The sequence below is a fragment of the Notolabrus celidotus genome, chromosome 5 (genome assembly GCF_009762535.1).
Source record: "Notolabrus celidotus isolate fNotCel1 chromosome 5, fNotCel1.pri, whole genome shotgun sequence".
NCBI classification, from domain to species: domain Eukaryota; kingdom Metazoa; phylum Chordata; class Actinopteri; order Labriformes; family Labridae; genus Notolabrus; species Notolabrus celidotus.
In genome coordinates, this window is record NC_048276.1 from 10,590,505 (window position 1) to 10,607,065 (window position 16,561).

The 16,561-nt window shown below is 39.3% G+C and overlaps 2 protein-coding genes across 6 annotated transcripts; both read left to right on the forward strand.

Annotated features, from left to right (window-relative positions):
- Positions 1–841: 841 nt before the first annotated feature.
- LOC117813138 lies at positions 842–5,595 on the forward strand. 2 transcript variants are annotated; one of them, XM_034684256.1, is made up of 6 exons: positions 842–972; positions 2,218–2,556; positions 2,751–3,058; positions 3,163–3,258; positions 3,878–3,916; positions 4,558–4,652. In XM_034684256.1, the coding sequence occupies exons 2-5, from the start codon at positions 2,239–2,241 to the stop codon at positions 3,906–3,908; spliced, it is 753 nt and encodes a 250-aa protein (XP_034540147.1). In that variant the 5' UTR covers positions 842–972; positions 2,218–2,238; the 3' UTR covers positions 3,909–3,916; positions 4,558–4,652. The 2 variants fall into 2 exon arrangements, with proteins under 2 accessions (XP_034540147.1, XP_034540146.1); XM_034684255.1 differs by lacking the exon at positions 3,878–3,916 and having other exon boundaries at positions 843–972; positions 4,558–5,595.
- A 2,233-nt stretch (positions 5,596–7,828) lies between these two features.
- Positions 7,829–16,327, forward strand: cct8 (chaperonin containing TCP1, subunit 8 (theta)). 4 transcript variants are annotated; one of them, XM_034683542.1, is made up of 16 exons: positions 7,886–8,024; positions 9,257–9,347; positions 9,459–9,538; positions 9,643–9,792; positions 10,064–10,244; positions 10,350–10,411; positions 10,502–10,639; positions 10,753–10,931; positions 12,045–12,111; positions 12,202–12,289; positions 12,383–12,498; positions 12,763–12,834; positions 12,951–13,115; positions 13,340–13,459; positions 14,790–14,927; positions 16,026–16,327. In XM_034683542.1, exons 1-15 carry the CDS (start codon positions 7,965–7,967, stop codon positions 14,895–14,897), a joined length of 1,677 nt encoding a protein of 558 aa, XP_034539433.1. In that variant the 5' UTR covers positions 7,886–7,964; the 3' UTR covers positions 14,898–14,927; positions 16,026–16,327. The 4 variants fall into 4 exon arrangements, with proteins under 4 accessions (XP_034539434.1, XP_034539433.1, XP_034539431.1 ...); XM_034683540.1 differs by having other exon boundaries at positions 14,790–14,923; XM_034683541.1 differs by having other exon boundaries at positions 14,790–14,919.
- Positions 16,328–16,561: the final 234 nt, after the last annotated feature.

Sequence of the window (16,561 nt, forward strand, 5' to 3'; positions counted from 1 at the left end):
AGTCCCATTATAATAATCTTTATTAATTTAGCACTTTTCAAAACAGGGTTACACAGTTCAAGGAAAGAAACTAAAAGACAATAAAAGAGAATGTAAGGAAGACATTTAAAAATAAAAAAAAATAATTAAAAACAATAACCTGCAACCTTCTGTCAGGTGACAGAAAAAAGAAATGACAGAAAGGAAGATAAAAACAACAAAATTTAAAATATTAAAATAATTTAAAGATCAGAAATATAAAACTCGACCACAAAGTAGTTTTTTAATGCTTAACTTGTATGCATATGTTAGCCAAAACATTTGCAATCACTTAAAAAAAAAATCTCTTTTTTTATTGAACATGGTAAACAATACAATGACAAACACTACAGACATGTGCTTCAGACAAATCAAATACTCCAAGAGACAAGGAAAAGGAAACAAAGAAAAAACAAAAAGCGGGACATATAACTCTCTTTAATATATAAATTAAAATATATGCAATATTTCAGATGCTAAGAGGGAAATCCTCTCCAAGAAACTCATTAAAATGGTCTATTGTTTTATTACTTTTTTTGTTATCAATCAATTCAAGGGATTCAAGGTATAGTTTTAGTTCTTGTAAATAAACAGGGGAATAGGGGGTGCATTTTTTCAGTTTACATTTGTGAATATGAAATTCCCCATAACTCATCATTAAATTCACATGTTCCATGTCTCTTTTAACATGTTTAAAATACATTATGACAGCCTTGCAATCAATCATAAAAGTATAAGAAGTTTTGCGCATCAAATCAAGGATCACTTAAAAATGTGCTTCTCAGGACCTGACGTCATTACGTCATTGAAAAAAAAGGGGGCTGTGCGTAAAGGGCGTGGTAATGTGTATGCGCGTTCGATCCGCCGCCAAATTCAAACATTGAAAGAAAGAAACAAGACAACAAGCAGGCGGAGAAAGGACAGGAAGATATTTACTAAGGATAATAAAATCAGGTAAGATATCTTTACAGCAGACGGGCAGACAGCTGGTCTGTTTTATTTTGTCCTTAGTAAATATCTTTGACTTATTTTAGAGTAGAGAGCGAGTTAGCTTACTAACACAGATAAGCGAGCAAAGCTGCTTTTATTGTTGTTTCTGGATGATAATCACAGAGCTTTTATCGGAAGTGTGGCAACTTTAATTTGTCTGAGTGTGAAAAATGTGAAGCTGCTTCATCCTTTATGTGATAAATCAGTGCTGCTGTGTACTCTGCTGTGGTTACACGCTGAACAGGACTGAGCATCCTGCAGAGCAAGAAGTCCTGATCAAACAATGGACTCGAAACTTTTACAAACAAGACAAACTGCTATCTGTTGAGATATTTAGGCTGTTTTATTTTACTGGATCAGACATCAATGTGTATGACCAGCTGAACAGATCAATCTGAGGTGTTTAGATATGAGCAATATTTTTTTTAAAGTGCCAGGAATGTCCTCCTGATTTACTTTTATTCAATGTATACCATTACATCTTTACCTTGTGTTTATTATTTATTATTATTTTTAATCTTATCTGAAGTTTTCCTTTAACATACTTGTTTGATTCAGTCTCTATATACAGTTGTGCTCATACATTTACATACACTGGCAGAATGTATGATTTCTTGGGTAATTTTTGTGGTCATTATGATTTAAAAAAACACAGTTTGTTTGACAATAAATAAGAATTCTCTGAAAAATGGCCAAAAAAATTACAAATGATGAGCCCAACTGTACTATATCAATGACTTACTGTACCTCCCAAGAGCTGTATGTGTTGTTTCTCAAAGCTTCTTTTGCCAATCCAATAGGAATTTGTATTTTGAAAATATATAGAAAAGAGACAAACAACTAATAGTAAGTTGATCATCATATTATTGGCAGCTGCTGTGTACCTGCTGCAACAACAGATTAACCTAGCTCTGATTGAAAACCTGCTTTATCCTTTTCTGTCATTGATTACAATCATGGCTGTTCAAGATTCAAGACAGCTTTATTGCCAAGTAAGCTCACACACACACAAGGAATTTGACGTGGTGAATGGAACACTGGTACTTAACAACAAGACAGTCAGGACAATAAATATATAAACCTAAACACAAATAAAACAAATCTAAATAAAAATACTATCTGTACAAAGAAAGGTATAGAAGTACTTTCAGAGACATGAAATATGTGAAATTAGCCTAAGTTCTGTCTTCCCTGCACTCCTCTGTTCAGGTAATCACAGCATCTTCAGTGATGGACGGACTTGGTAGAGCAGTGGTGGGAGTCTGGCGGGCACACACAGTCCTGGATGAGTCTGATGGAGCAGAGAGCTCCCCAGAAGCCCCCGACCGTTTCCGCAAGCAACGATCTTCCTCTTCTTTGAATTCTCTGAGGATGACATTGCGCAAGCGGCTCCCGCTGCGCACCGTCCAGGCCAACTCTCTCCCAGAGAATCCAAGCTGGGAACCCATAAAAGAGCAACCAAAGGAGCAACCAAAAGAGCAACCTAAACCCAACACAGTCAGCAAACTCACTCGCAGTGCTCGGAACTCCATCAGCGGAGTGTACCAGGTACATGGATTATCAGAGTTTAATCTACAGAAAGATTTTGTGTGCATAAAGGCATGGAATAACATTTCTGATAGTCCAAACCTTCATGTATATCCCTTTAACTAATTCATATTATAAATGCAACATAATCTAGCAACTTCTGTATTGATTCTTTTTTTTTAAAATCTTTTTCCTCATTGTGCCACCATTCCCAGAGACTGCAGAGAACCAGAGAGTTTGCACATGAGGAGTGTTTGGTAGAAACCCCCGGTCGAGAACGAGAAAGAGAAGAGGCTGGTGCATCTACTTCTCGCACCCCAAGGCGAACGCCCGGCCGGGCTGCAACACCCAGACGCACCCCCAGAGCGGGAGCCACACCTGGACGCACCCCAGGCTCTAGAGGAAGAAAGACACCTGAGGCCAGTGTACGAGGGGTGAAAACAGGAGGCGGCAGGAGACAGCTGGTCCGCATGGCTGCTTTAAGGAGTCCCTTTGCCTCCCCAAACACACAGAATCAGAGAATGTGAGTCTAAGAGCTCCATAATGACATGCACTGTTACATAAATGACACAGCTGATATCTTCCAAGTTTAATAGATGTGGTGTTTTTTTTCCTGCTCAATAACAGAAAGTTTGACCAAGATTTAGAGTCTGTCTCCAGTGGACTCAGGAGACTCAAACATCTTTCAAGGGCCTTCGATAGTCTCATTGGCAGAGACGACAGGTAAGAGTCTTAATATAGTGAAATGTAACGACTTGTTTGCATGTTGTAAATGTTTTTAATACTGCTGGAGTGTCACTGGATGTTCAAATTAAAGTATCAGTTCACTGTACATTAACAAATTAGCGTTGTGTGTGTGTGAAGAAGCCGTCACTCCATTTCCCTTCATTCATACATATCAGTACAGAAGAGACCTCAGAGACACATGACCACCCTCTTCAACCTCCCGCCTAAAGAATCCCAGTCTGCAGCACAGCTTGAGGGGCCCTCGACCTCCTTCCCCTTCCCCCCGACACACATTCTTCCTGGTTTGAAACTGGGCCTGTGTTTCTGGTATTTGGATATGGAGGGAGTTAGGGGGAAACCACAGGGGGAGAGAGGGTATGGGTGAGGGAAGTGGAGCCAGAAGAAATGACAAAAATGCACTAATAAGAGCTTACATCACTTCCTGTGTTGACATTCAAAAAATTGAGGCCCATGAGTGAAAAGCAGAGAGGCACATGGACAGTGACCTTGTCTGTTATCATCAGTGTGCATTACACTCAGCCAACAGCTCCCTGCACTGTACCTCAGATCAGCCGTTTGGAATTTAAACATGGGTTTCCTTTTCCTCCCAAAACAGGCGGTTCAACTATTCTATTATGGTGGAGTAGGAAAGAAGGTAAACTCTAGCATCATAAAGCCTCTGAAACCATATCAGTTATGGAAACATACTCGGAGCGTTACTAATTGTTTGACATGAACGTGCATGGCAGATCTTGCTTGGTGTTTGTATCTAAATGCAAGAACGGCAGAAGAAAGCTGCCGTTTTGACCTTTTGAATAATGTGCATGTCTTCCGCTTTCGGACTCACACTTCCTTCATTACCCTTTCGACTTGTTTATGTTGCCTGATCTGTTCCTCAAACTGTTCCTGCTGAGGTTTCTGCAAGTTCTAAAATTCCAGTGTTGTCTAAATTCATGCTAGTAAATTGTTTTTAAATGTCATAAGAATTGCTCTCTTTCGGAAGTTGTTTCAGAATATACCATTTATGGAAAATGCATCCTGTTGTTGCCTTCTATTTTTCAAATGTGTAACAGTATATCGCCTTTTCAAAGCCAAAGTGCTGCACAGAGTCCATAAAATGAAGGCAGCATGCATAAAAGCAGCCATTAATTGAGGCTGATTCACATTAATCTATTCCTCTTTTGCATTTCTTGTTGCCAAAATGTCCTCCACAGAGTCCATGACGCATGAGGACATTTCCCAGATGCACTCAACTTTTGTTTATGCTATCGTTCACATTGTTTTCTTTCTTCACAGATCCAATACGAGGGAACGACCTGGAGGAGCAGTGATGAGAAAGTTGGACCCCAACGGTAAACTCTGTCGCTCCAACCTCTCCCGTCGGGCCTCGAATCTCTCAAACACACTGGGAGGTTGGGCCAACACAGCTGTGAACACTATACGCAAACCAAACTGAACCCTGTGCATGTTTGTGTGTGTGTAAAACACAGGACTTTGTAGCCATGTTTCACATTTTATATTTGAGGTATCACAGTTACATTAAGTAGTGTTGTCATGATTCTGGGAGACTGTTACATGCACGCTTATTATCTCTTTTTTATAGACTGTTGTTAGCTTCAGTTAAATATGTGTTTACATGTCTCAGGTCAGCTGTTTGTGGATGATTATCCTCATTGAAGCTACCAAAGGGATTTCTGTTTTCTATGTTTTTGTACCTCTGTTGTAGCTGCTACGACCAAATGTCTTAGTCACATCGTCATAATACTAACACTTTAGGTTTTCTATCTCTTGGTAGCGTTTTACTCTTCCAGTTTCAGAAATGTACACAAGACCAAAACTATATCTGTAGAACTAACACTATGTTTACTGACAGAGAGGAGACATATCTCCTCTGTTTATCATGTATGCAATATGTTACTAACGTTTGTCATGTATTTTTTTTACATCATTTGTTTATGCCAAATTGTAAAGTGTATTTTCTATGAAACAGGACTTTTTTTTATATAAATACAGCTTAGGCAGTGAGTGATAGGGATTTTTCTTTATTTCCTCTCGTGCGTCAAAGGGACCCACCTGGTAATGGTCTGTGGATGATTCATGGACCGATGCTGTGAATATCAATCATTTAGTAATGTGATGGGGAAGACGAAATGACTCATTACTTGATGATGATGTTATAAGACCATATCCGGCAGGTTATTAGTGAAGGGACAAACAACCTCTGATGACGCAAAACCAGCCTCTCTGCGGTGTGTAGAGAAATGTAGAGAAATAAAAAAAGTGCCTGAAGTGTGAAAAAGAAGCAATAAAACCTGTAAGCTTTCAAAACAACAAGTGATGTCATTGTATCATTATTATCACAATCCATGGTCATTTTAATTTCCCTGTTGCTTTTTATCATGACTGCTGGTGTCACACGTATTAATTAAGGAAGGAATTTATCAATTAGTCCAGAACCAGATTCTCCACACAGAGGTTTAGCATAAACCTACAAGTCTGACTCATAACAGTTTAAACATTTGTTTAATGGGTGTGATGTCCAGTTGTATTTCAAATGCTCAATATCTGAACATAATCCTTAAATAGTAAAAATGAAAAAGTTTAATATTTCCAAAGTAAAACATTATTTCTACCTCTACATATAAGTTTGAATGTTAAATATATTTTGGGGATATCCATTCATTCATTCATTCATAAGAATTTTATTACAACATATTCGATACACATCTTTACAAAAATAGTGTACAGTATACACTGTCCATGAACAAACAGGAGCAGGAAGAAGAAAAACTATACAATAATAAAAAAATATATATAATTTAACTTCTAAAAATTTGAGGTAACTGTACTTGACTATATATTTTTATGCCACTACATTTATTTGACAGCATTCTACATAGCTTAGATTTAAACGCACTGCATGAGCACATTAAATATACTGTATATATAAAAAAATGATGTTTCATTATTGATTAAATCAAACATAAGTGAATCTAGCTTTCCTACTTGATTCTTATATGTTTTGCATCTGAATCATCTATCCACTCTTAATGCTTTATAATAATTTTATATGATGATAAATTGTACTTCCTGAGTCCATTCAATATAACTTTGAATTTTTGAACTGCTGTTATTTGAAGATACAAATGTGAACATTTAGTTTTGTTAAATCTTCACATACAGGGCTGTTTTAAGAGTTTGTATTGTGGTTTTAGTTCAGTTTTGGGGGTGTTTGAGACAACAAAGCTTCTCAAAATGTACATACAGTATATGACATTTTTGAGAAGTGTTTTGGATATAATAAGTGGAGGATTTTTACCCTTTTACCAGGAGAGATTGTGAGATTATTGTCAATAATGTGACAAGTAAAGGATCATTTAGCCGAGTGGACAGTGACAAAACTGGGGGTTAAATTCTTCAATAGCGAATAATGTCCACTTGATGGCAGCAGATGGTATTTCTTCCTTGGAGCAGTGGCTTCAACAGTTGCAGAGGGTGTACACGTAGGATGGTAGGGTGGTAGGATGTTTTGGCAGAGAGGTGGTCTACCTTTAGTAAAACCTGCTGAACTGAACAAAACTTTCGGCAATCTCAAACAGCTTGATTTAAAGACATGTTAATAAAGGTACAAATAAGATAATAAATTGAAAACTTTTCCCAGCCACCATAGCATACAAATAAAAATAAAGTTTCTATTCGCCTCACTAGAATTATGCTTTAATAAAAATCTGGTGCAGGGATAATCTATTTAAATTCAAAGATGAAGACAACACTTATTCAAGTGAAAGTCACAACAAAATAAAGATTAACTTGCTATTCAAGATAAGATAAGATAAGATATTACTGTATTGATCCCCCGGGGGGGAAATTCAGTTGTTACAGCAACCCAGACATAAGTACAATCAAGAAGAAAGTTTCAATAAGTAAAATTAAAATAAAATAAGATAAGTACAAATGAAAATAGATAAATAAAGCTAGAATACAATTTAGATATATACAATGTTACAATGGAATTTAGATTAAATAGCAGTAATTACAGGCAGTATTAAAAGTGTTTCAGTAGTGACAGGTTGATTTGGCGTGATTACGGTTGGTAATGACAGATTAAGCAATAAATTAAAATAAATATGGGTATGTACTATGACCGTGAGTTGTAGTTACAATAATAATGTGATATAACCTAATAATATAATATGGCAAAGATAATGTAATATAACATATTATAATATGGCAAATTCAAAAACTCAGAGATTTATTTGGAAGTAGCAAAGCTGTATCTTCTGATGCAGTCATCAACTAACTGTACAAACAAAATAATAAAATTCAATATATACAGTCTATGTTTTCCAGGGGATCCAAGGGCCACCCCTTCCCACCCTCTAGATCTGCCCCTGTTTCAGTGTTTTAAAATATAATGCGTCATCCTCTACACACTTCATGTCACCCTAGTATAACTTTACTTGTTCATTGATTAATAACAATAGATAACTGAGTGGTGTTTATTTCAAATTGAATGCTCTGGGTTGATTTTGTCGCTTCAACAATCTTTGTCAAACTCGCTCAGTTTGTCCCTTCCTGGTATCCGTCGCAGCCCCACGCCTCGCTGAAATTGCTCCTCCTCTTTCTCTCCGGCTTTGTACCAAGAGCTGAATCCACGCCGCGGCTAGCTTCTCCAAGATACCGGGGCTGTTAAACATTGGAAAATGGCTCTTCATGTCCCCAAAGCTCCGGGCTTTGCCCAAATGCTGAAAGATGGTGCCAAGGTGAGCTTAAATCCCTCAGTGTGAATATTCTGGAAGCTTAAAGTCGATGCTTGTTGTCTTGTATGCTAGCTCGTGTTAGCACGCTTATACAGAGTCATGTGGGAGAGTTCTAGAAAGTAGGCAGGCCGCTAAGAGCTGCGGGAGCCGGGCTGCTATGATGGACAAAGGGCGTGTTTCTGCAGCTTTTCCCCATCTTCCTAACATACTTGAACACGCTGTTTCTATCTGCAGTATTTTAGCTGCTGGGATGATTCAGTGAAAATCAGCAGTCACACCCAGGAAGCATTAAGCTAACTGTCAGAGCTTTGACTGTCACCTCGGCTGAGCCTGGTCAGATGTTGATGCTTCCTTTTTTGGGGTTGGCTAGCATGACAAGATACATCAACTCATGCTGGTAACTAGTGTTGTTAAGCTGGGGAATTTTTTAAACATTCCAAATTGGAAACTTTCCATGGGAATGATGGGAATTGAGGTTAATTTAATGGAAAGGTATATCCAAGCATAACTATTTATTTTGCTATAAGCAGACATCCATCCAAAATAAAATAATTAAAACAGATATATTTGTAAGTGGAACTTTATCAAGTGTTAAATATTTTATTGAACAATCAATTCTAAAACATGAATGTTGAGTTAAATATTCCTCATCCCCCCCAACCCAACCCATTCAATAATTAACAAAAATGCAATCCCAACAAAGTCCCATTCAACATGTTAAATAAGAAAGCATCTTCCCCCTCAAGCTTCTCAAGCCTAGCCTCCTTATTTTTGCTAAACCCATTGGGGCAATGGGTTCTTCCTGGGTCTCATCAACATCCTCCATGTTCACTTCTTCAACATCCAACTCTGACTCTTCCTCTTCAGTGTCATTGTCCAGCCTTGTTGAGGATGGCTCTGCATAGATATTCAACTGTACCTGTATGAAATCAGGTTGCTTTAGTCAGGATTGGGCTAAAATATATTTTCCCACAACTATATTTAAATTCCCAAGTTTCCAACTTTGAAAATACCTGGAATTTTGCAACCCTTGTGGTAACTAGCTTATTGTCCAAACATTGATGAAGGTCCATATCGCCAGGATAACAAGTCTCCCAATCCATAAAAAATGTATGATTCAGTTTCTTTCTCATATGCTGTTTGGCACAAAGCTTTTAGTATCATATTGCATCTTTTGTGATGAGCCTCAGGCATTAATATATTATTCTCCTAATATTTAATTTTCTTCAATGCAGCACTATTCAGGCCTTGAAGAGGCTGTCTTCCGTAACATCAGAGCATGCAAGGAGCTCTCTCAGACCACTCGCACTGCCTATGGGCCAAACGGTAAGCACTCCCCTTCTATAGTAAAATCTATTTTATTACATGTTTGTTTGATACTTTCATTCATTAAGACATATCTAATGAAGTGATGTCTAATAAATGACATTATTACAGGTATGAACAAAATGGTCATCAACCACTTGGAGAAGCTGTTTGTCACCAACGATGCTGCAACTATCCTCAGAGAACTTGAGGTGAGGAAACTCTTCACTCCTGTGAAACATAATGCATAAAGTGATATATTTTTATCAAGGGAAATTTAACTGTTACCTTTTGTTGTTTGTTTTCTTCTCTACAGGTGCAGCACCCAGCAGCCAAAATGGTCGTAATGGCATCACACATGCAAGAGCAGGAGGTTGGAGATGGTACAAACTTTGTCCTGGTGTTTGCTGGAGCTCTGCTGGAGCTGGCTGAGGAGCTACTAAGGATGGGCCTGTCAGTGTCAGAGGTATATAATGTAGTAACTCACCACTGTCATTTTTCATTCTTGTGTCCCTTCGTCTTCTGCGCACATTGCAATCTAAAGTAATCTAAAGACTTCTTGGTGAAAACAAGTTAGTAAAAGTTGATACATTAAAGAATTAAGAGCTGCCTTTTGAAGTGTTAATCCAACAAATATTTATCAAATGAATTAATGATGAATAATAAAATTACATTTCTGCATCCTAAAGAAATGAATTGCAGCATCTGCTCAGTGACATGTTTCCTGTTTGATACAGGTGATTGAAGGCTATGAGAAGGCGTGTCAAAAGACTCTGGAGATCCTGCCAGACTGTGTATGTTCCTCAGCTAAGGACCTCCACGATATCAAAGAGGCAACGTCTCTCATCCGTACAGCAGTCATGAGCAAACAGTACGGAAATGAAGACTTCCTTGCAAAACTCATAGCAGAGGCCTGTGGTGAGTCAACATTATTATTATCAAAACCAAACTAAGATGATTCTTGATTAAAATATTCCTGTTGAATTTCTCTGACCATCTCAATGTAACTGCTTCGTGTTGCAGTGTCCATCTTCCCAGAGTCCGGCAATTTCAATGTTGACAGCGTCCGAGTGTGCAAGATTCTCGTAAGCAGCAAAATCCATAAATCCATGGTGTGTTTTGTGAGTGTGTGTGAGTTGTTTAAATCTTAAGTTAATGTCTGTGGTGTTCTTTAGGGTTGTGGGGTGACAGCGTCCTCCATGCTTCACGGCATGGTGTTTAAAAAGGAAGCAGAGGGAGACATCACATCAGTGAAAGATGCCAAGATTGCCATCTATTCCTGCCCCTTTGACTGCATGGTGACAGAAACCAAGGTAATGACAGTCTTCCTAATGGTCAAAGAGTCGGACCTAATCTTTTGTTGATCCTCTTGGTTTTTTGATAGCGTGTTGATGGGATCCTAACGACACTCTAATCTGTCTCATAGGGCACAGTGCTGATAAACAATGCACAGGAGCTCATGAACTTCAGTAAGGGAGAGGAGGACATGATGGAGAATCAGGTCAAGGCTATCAAGGAGGCTGGTGCCAACGTGGTGGTCACTGGGGGGAAAGTTGCTGACATGGCGCTGCACTATGCCAACAAGTACCAGCTCATGGTGGTCAGGTAAGACGGAGATCACAACTGGTAACCTAAGTAGATGATTATGAAGTGATCAGAGCCAAAAGGACAGAATATCTCCAACATTAAGCCTGTCAATAAAATGTTCTCCACAAAGAAGCACTCAATCAAAGCCTCACACTGTGAGCCTTGAGGCTAGCATGGCAATTGGCCGTGTCTATCTGAAATTAGCATTAACAGACAAATTCCACCAGATCCATCTCCGGTCCGTCACTACACTGGATCTAATAGGTTTCTATTCTAGTCAATGTGTTAACTTCCACTGGATCAGCTTCGTTGTGTTCCGGCTGTGTCTGTGATCCGGCACGCCTGAGCCCTCCAGATCAGATACACAAGACTTCTTAATTTTTGCCGGATGCTGAAGCACGATGCATCAATTTGAACAGAGCAGATTGAGCGGGACAGGAAGTCAGGCACCAAAACAAAATAAAACACCCATTTAATTTTCAGAATAAAACGCTCTGTGTCATCGATTAATCATATTTCACTTAACTACAACAACAAACGTCATGATAAGCAAAGCCAGGCCTGGAGTCAACAGGTCAGAGGTTTTTAGAGGCCAATAAAGACAACATGGTTGAGGAGAGGACTCAAGATAATCATTAATTCAGTAATTAGAGTGGGAAACCATGGTCACGTGACTCCAGCTGTCCGGTAGTCCTGCTCCGTTCACAGTTTTGAAAAAGCATCAGATGGGTGTTGATGGACGAGAGAGCACGGAGCTGGACCGCAGCGGATCAGAGACAGACTGGACACAGATCTGGTGGAAGTCCAGAGTCAGAGGGAGGGAGTTCATGTCTGTTTTACTTACTTTAAAGTGGGAGATTTAAGTATTTGAAATGAACTTAAGAACCATGTTGTTGCTACACAAATCTTTAAAATCTGAAGTCTTTCCTTTAAAAAGAGGAAGTATCTGATATTTATCTCTACGTTTGATTTATTCAATACTGTCCTTATTGATGTAGGTTAGCTGTCACCACACACGTTGTTACACCAATGTATGTTTTTTATGATCCCTCATCACAAAAATTGTCCAATCATAGTGGACCTTTTATCACTGTGTAACACACTGACCTAAATCCTGCTTTTTCCCATCAGACTCAACTCAAAGTGGGACCTCAGGAGGTTATGCAAGACCGTGGGAGCCATTGCCCTGCCCAGGATGGTGAGTGTTGACTTTGTTTACTTCAGATCTGTAATTAGCACTCAGTGAAACTCCTTCATGTCATTAAGACGACGCTCCTCTGCTTCTCAGACGGCTCCAACACCAGAGGAGATGGGTCACTGTGACAACGTGTACCTGACAGAGGTCGGGGACACTCAGGTGGTCGTCTTCAAACACGGTAAATCAAACTGTGCTCAAAAACCCGTGAAGTATGATTTAAAACCTGATCTCTGAGTTGTAGACTTAACATGTTGTTGATTTCTACAAACAGAGAAAGAAGATGGTGCCATCTCAACAGTGGTGATCAGAGGCTCCACAGACAACCTGATGGACGACATTGAGAGGGCTGTGGATGATGGAGTCAACACCTTCAAGGTTCTGGTCAGGGTAAGTCAACACAATGAAGCACTCTTGGATTTTTCTTTGCAACCATGAGAAAAAGAAATTGAAAGAATCTGAATTTCCTTAGCTGACAGAAAATTAAAAGATGCTGCTTTGAAAAGGAGAGTTTTTCTTTCAAATGCTGAATCATGCTAAAAGAGTAAAGTTGATCATTCAGAATCCTATTTTATGTGTGAAGATGAATCTTTCCATTTTAAAAGTATTGCCCTGCACCTTATCTACAGTGTCTGTCTCATTCACCCTCTGTAGGACAAGCGCCTGGTACCTGGAGCAGGAGCCACTGAGATCGAGCTGGCCAAGCAGATCACCTCATATGGAGAGGTATAAAGATTGAACTATACTGAAATAAACAAGGCTCCAACCCGTTTTGATTATTCTGTATCAGCAGTTTAGAAAAATGCAATAATGTGACCTCTTTTGTCCCTTTTCGTCTGCAGTCCTGCCCTGGTCTGGAGCAGTACGCCATCAAGAAGTTTGCAGAAGCGTTCGAGGCTATTCCACGTGCGCTGGCTGAGAACTCTGGAGTGAAGGGGAGCGAGCTCATCTCTAAAATGTACTCCGCCCATCATGAGGGAAACAAAAACATGGGCTTCGACATCGAGGTGTGTAGAGACCTAAATGACTTCATTATGTTCAGGGGATTTGTGGGAAAATGTGATAAGATTTTAACTATTTCAAAATGTCATGTTGTAGCATCTTCAAATCAAATGTGTTGCTAGTGGGGGAAAAGTCATGCTGCCTCTGTCTTTCTGTTAGCCTTAATGAAATGTCAGTCATTTTTAGGTGTGAAGAGCAATGTGTGACATGTGTGCAATGTTGTCTTTAGTCTGACGGCCCCACGGTGAAGGACATGCTTGAAGTTGGGATTGTGGAGCCTTACCTGGTCAAACACTGGGGCATCAAACTGGCCACAAACGCTGCCATCACAGTGCTGAGGGTGGACCAGGTGCGTGTAAACAAAAACACAAATATCCACGGCACAAAAGCATCCACGAAAGAGATGAATTGTATTTCTATTACCTCAAAGTTCTTACAGGATAAAACAGGAATAAGTCCCAAAATCAACTTTCAAACTTTGAAATGGTCAGGTTGTTTCCTGAGAACTACAGGGCGCTGCAGTGTTTACCTAACATGGCTATAACAAAAGTTAACAGTTCATGTTTTAGAGGCTTCTTCAGCCTCAGATTCATTCACATTTAGTGTTTTCATTTAAATGATTAAGGCAGCAGTGAAGGTGGAAGGAAAAGAATCGACATGGATATTCGTGGCACAGTGGAATAACCTACAGTTACTACCAATTTATATCAATCAATCTTTATTTATATAGCACCAAATCACAACAAATGTTATCCCAACACGCTTTACAAACAGAGCAGGTCTAGACAATACTCTATGTTAAATGATTTACAAAGACCCAAATCAAGACAGGATAAGACCCAGTCCCATCTGACAGACAGGACTCAGTCTGATCTCATCTTAATCCACCATGAGCAGAGCACTTTGCAGCATTTAGAAAGTTACAGCGGCAAGGACAGACTTCCGTTGACAGGCAGAAACCTCCAGCAGAACCAGACTCATGTTAGACCGAGTTGAGGTTGGATAGAGGAGTTGAAGAAAGAGATGGTAGTGGTGAGAGGGATAGTAGTAGTTGTAGCAGCTGGAGTCTGGGATGTCTGTACAGCAGCGACTCAGAAGAACCTATGATACAAGGGAGCTCAGGGACTCCAGAAAGGTCTATGGGTAGTAACTTTGAAGGGACAGGGAGATTGAATGCATTTTTTTTCACCTTTCAAGTGATGGGTTGAAACTAAGAAACGAAAATAGACCTATATTCTTCATAAATGTAATCATTCTATAGTTACTACCCATTTACAGAAACATAACCTTTTTTTTTTGTTGCAGTTGTCATATTGAATACTTCAATTTATACCTGGTTTATTTATCTGTGAGGACTTGAACCGTCCAAAAAGCTACAAACAGAAGTCCCATTTTTATATGTAGTGTGCAGTAGAAACAGGCAACACGTACCAGAGTCATCATGACTTTGAAGAATCTTGTTGATTTATTATTTTTTCATAATAACGGATCAGGCCCCAACGTTTTCTGCTTCATCAGGTTAATACACCGATTCCATTACTTTGACTTGGTCTTCATTTATTATGGAGTCCATGTTGACCTTTTAATCCAGCAGGTGAAGTGTTTTTGGAGGCCCTTCATGAACACCTAGTTTCCGGGTGGTTAATGTTAGTGTATATATATGCGTGTGTGCGATGCAGATCATCATGGCCAAGGCCGCAGGGGGACCCAGGGCTCCCAAGCAGAGAGGCCACTGGGACAAGGACGATTGGGAGGAAGAGCCTGATAAATTTGATACTCATCACTAGAGGGCGCTCACACACTCCCTCCGTCAGTAGGTCCTGGAATGAAGCGTGTGGTTTTAAACTCACCCTGATGAACTGACACTCACGGGACACTGAACATGGAGTGAAACGTTTTCTCTTTTTGCCTGTCACTACTAACACTGGGTGTAATACAGAACTCACTACAGAGACATTTAGTACAGCAGATGCAGGTGTGTTTTTAATATTGCCAGGTGTGTCACCGAGTGTGGACTAAATCACTTTAAACTTGCACAAAAAATGCACAAGGTTTGGTTTGATGGCATGCTGCATGTGTTTAATGAACTCTTCTTTACAGCGGACATCCAAAGGCAAGAGCAGATTTCAGTAACAATGCATGTAATGTTCTTAAAACATAAAAGGAACATGAAATTGAGATTAAATACAATCCTCTAAAGGCTACATTTTGGGCTGTGGAGGGATTTTAAGATTTACTTAAATTCTTAAATATTTTCATCTTTATCAGTAGTCTATTTTTATTTTTTAATACTCCTTCAGAAAAAATCACATTCAGTTCATTTCTAGTAGAAATTTTCTTTCACAGCTATGCTAGCCGCCTGATTGTTTTTTCACAGAGAGGCTCTAAAGCTGCGTTGATTACAGTAAATGTAATTATACATTTTTTCATTTTAAAATGACTTAATGGGTAAATGCAGAGAGTTTCTGGAGTGCTGTAATAATTCCCAGCAGTGGAATGATCCAGGCTTATATCTTTTTTTCATCTGGACCACTTTACTCTTGTTTTTGCATTTTACCTTCTTGTGGCACACACATGCCATATGAGCTCCTGAATATTTAATCTTCATAAATGAACCAGCTTGGTTTCTTAAGGGATTACATTGCCTCCCTTTTATAACAAAAATTCAAGAGTGGTGGCTGAAACAGGTCATGTACATACATTAAAAGCTAAATTGAATCTTAATGAAACGTTTACCTAATTGCTCTGTCTTAAAGCCAGTTTACATTCTCCCCTCTTGATATCTGCTAAGTACTGGAATGTTTATTTTGCGTGAAAACTTACAACCACCCTGCCTGACCGCCTGCCGCGTGGATCCTGGTGCTCATTACTTCCAACCAGACAAATCAGTCTGACTCTCCTCTTTTTCCTTTCAGATCATCATGGCAAAACCAGCAGGGGGACCCAAACCTCCCCAGGGCAGGAAGGACTTTGACGAGGATGACTGAACCTGATGCAGTCCAGCTGATGCCCCTGTTAACCCTGACCGCTCCCTCCTGGATTCACCAAACCCTTTTCTACTTGTTTATTTAAAGCTCAACAGTTTGGTTTATTTTGTAGAAATGACTGAACATCGGTCAACCGAATGTTATGTGAAAGTAAAAAAAAATGTAAGGATGGCACTGTTTGCTTTTTATGTTCTTAGTCCCAAATAAAAGGCCCCTGTGCTGCTATGTCATGGTTTGGATTGTGTTTTAACTTTGTATTGGCAGTTTACATAATATGTGTGTCTCGCACAGTCATAGAATGCTTGTGTGATTATATACTTGATTATTAATGTTGCTTTATTTTTTGTCATTCAAATCGGGCAAAAAAAGTTCTCATGACCTCATCCTGTTGAACCATCCCTCACAGCTCATAAATCATCCCCATGCTGGGCTCTCTGCCCTCTTTACAGTATTACCTCTGATGC

Bases quoted from the DNA above. Each gene is read 5' to 3' on its own strand.
- LOC117813138 (XM_034684255.1), top strand. From the start codon at position 2,239: ATGGACGGACTTGGTAGAGCAGTGGTGGGAGTCTGGCGGGCACACACA. The intron at 2,557-2,750 runs GTACATGGATTA...CACCATTCCCAG, and splicing joins CCATCAGCGGAGTGTACCAG to AGACTGCAGAGAACCAGAGA. The intron at 3,259-4,557 runs GTAAGAGTCTTA...CTTTCTTCACAG, and splicing joins CTCATTGGCAGAGACGACAG to ATCCAATACGAGGGAACGAC.
- cct8 (XM_034683542.1), top strand. From the start codon at position 7,965: ATGGCTCTTCATGTCCCCAAAGCTCCGGGCTTTGCCCAAATGCTGAAA. The intron at 10,245-10,349 runs GTGAGTCAACAT...TTCGTGTTGCAG, and splicing joins ACTCATAGCAGAGGCCTGTG to TGTCCATCTTCCCAGAGTCC. The intron at 12,290-12,382 runs GTAAATCAAACT...TTCTACAAACAG, and splicing joins GGTGGTCGTCTTCAAACACG to AGAAAGAAGATGGTGCCATC.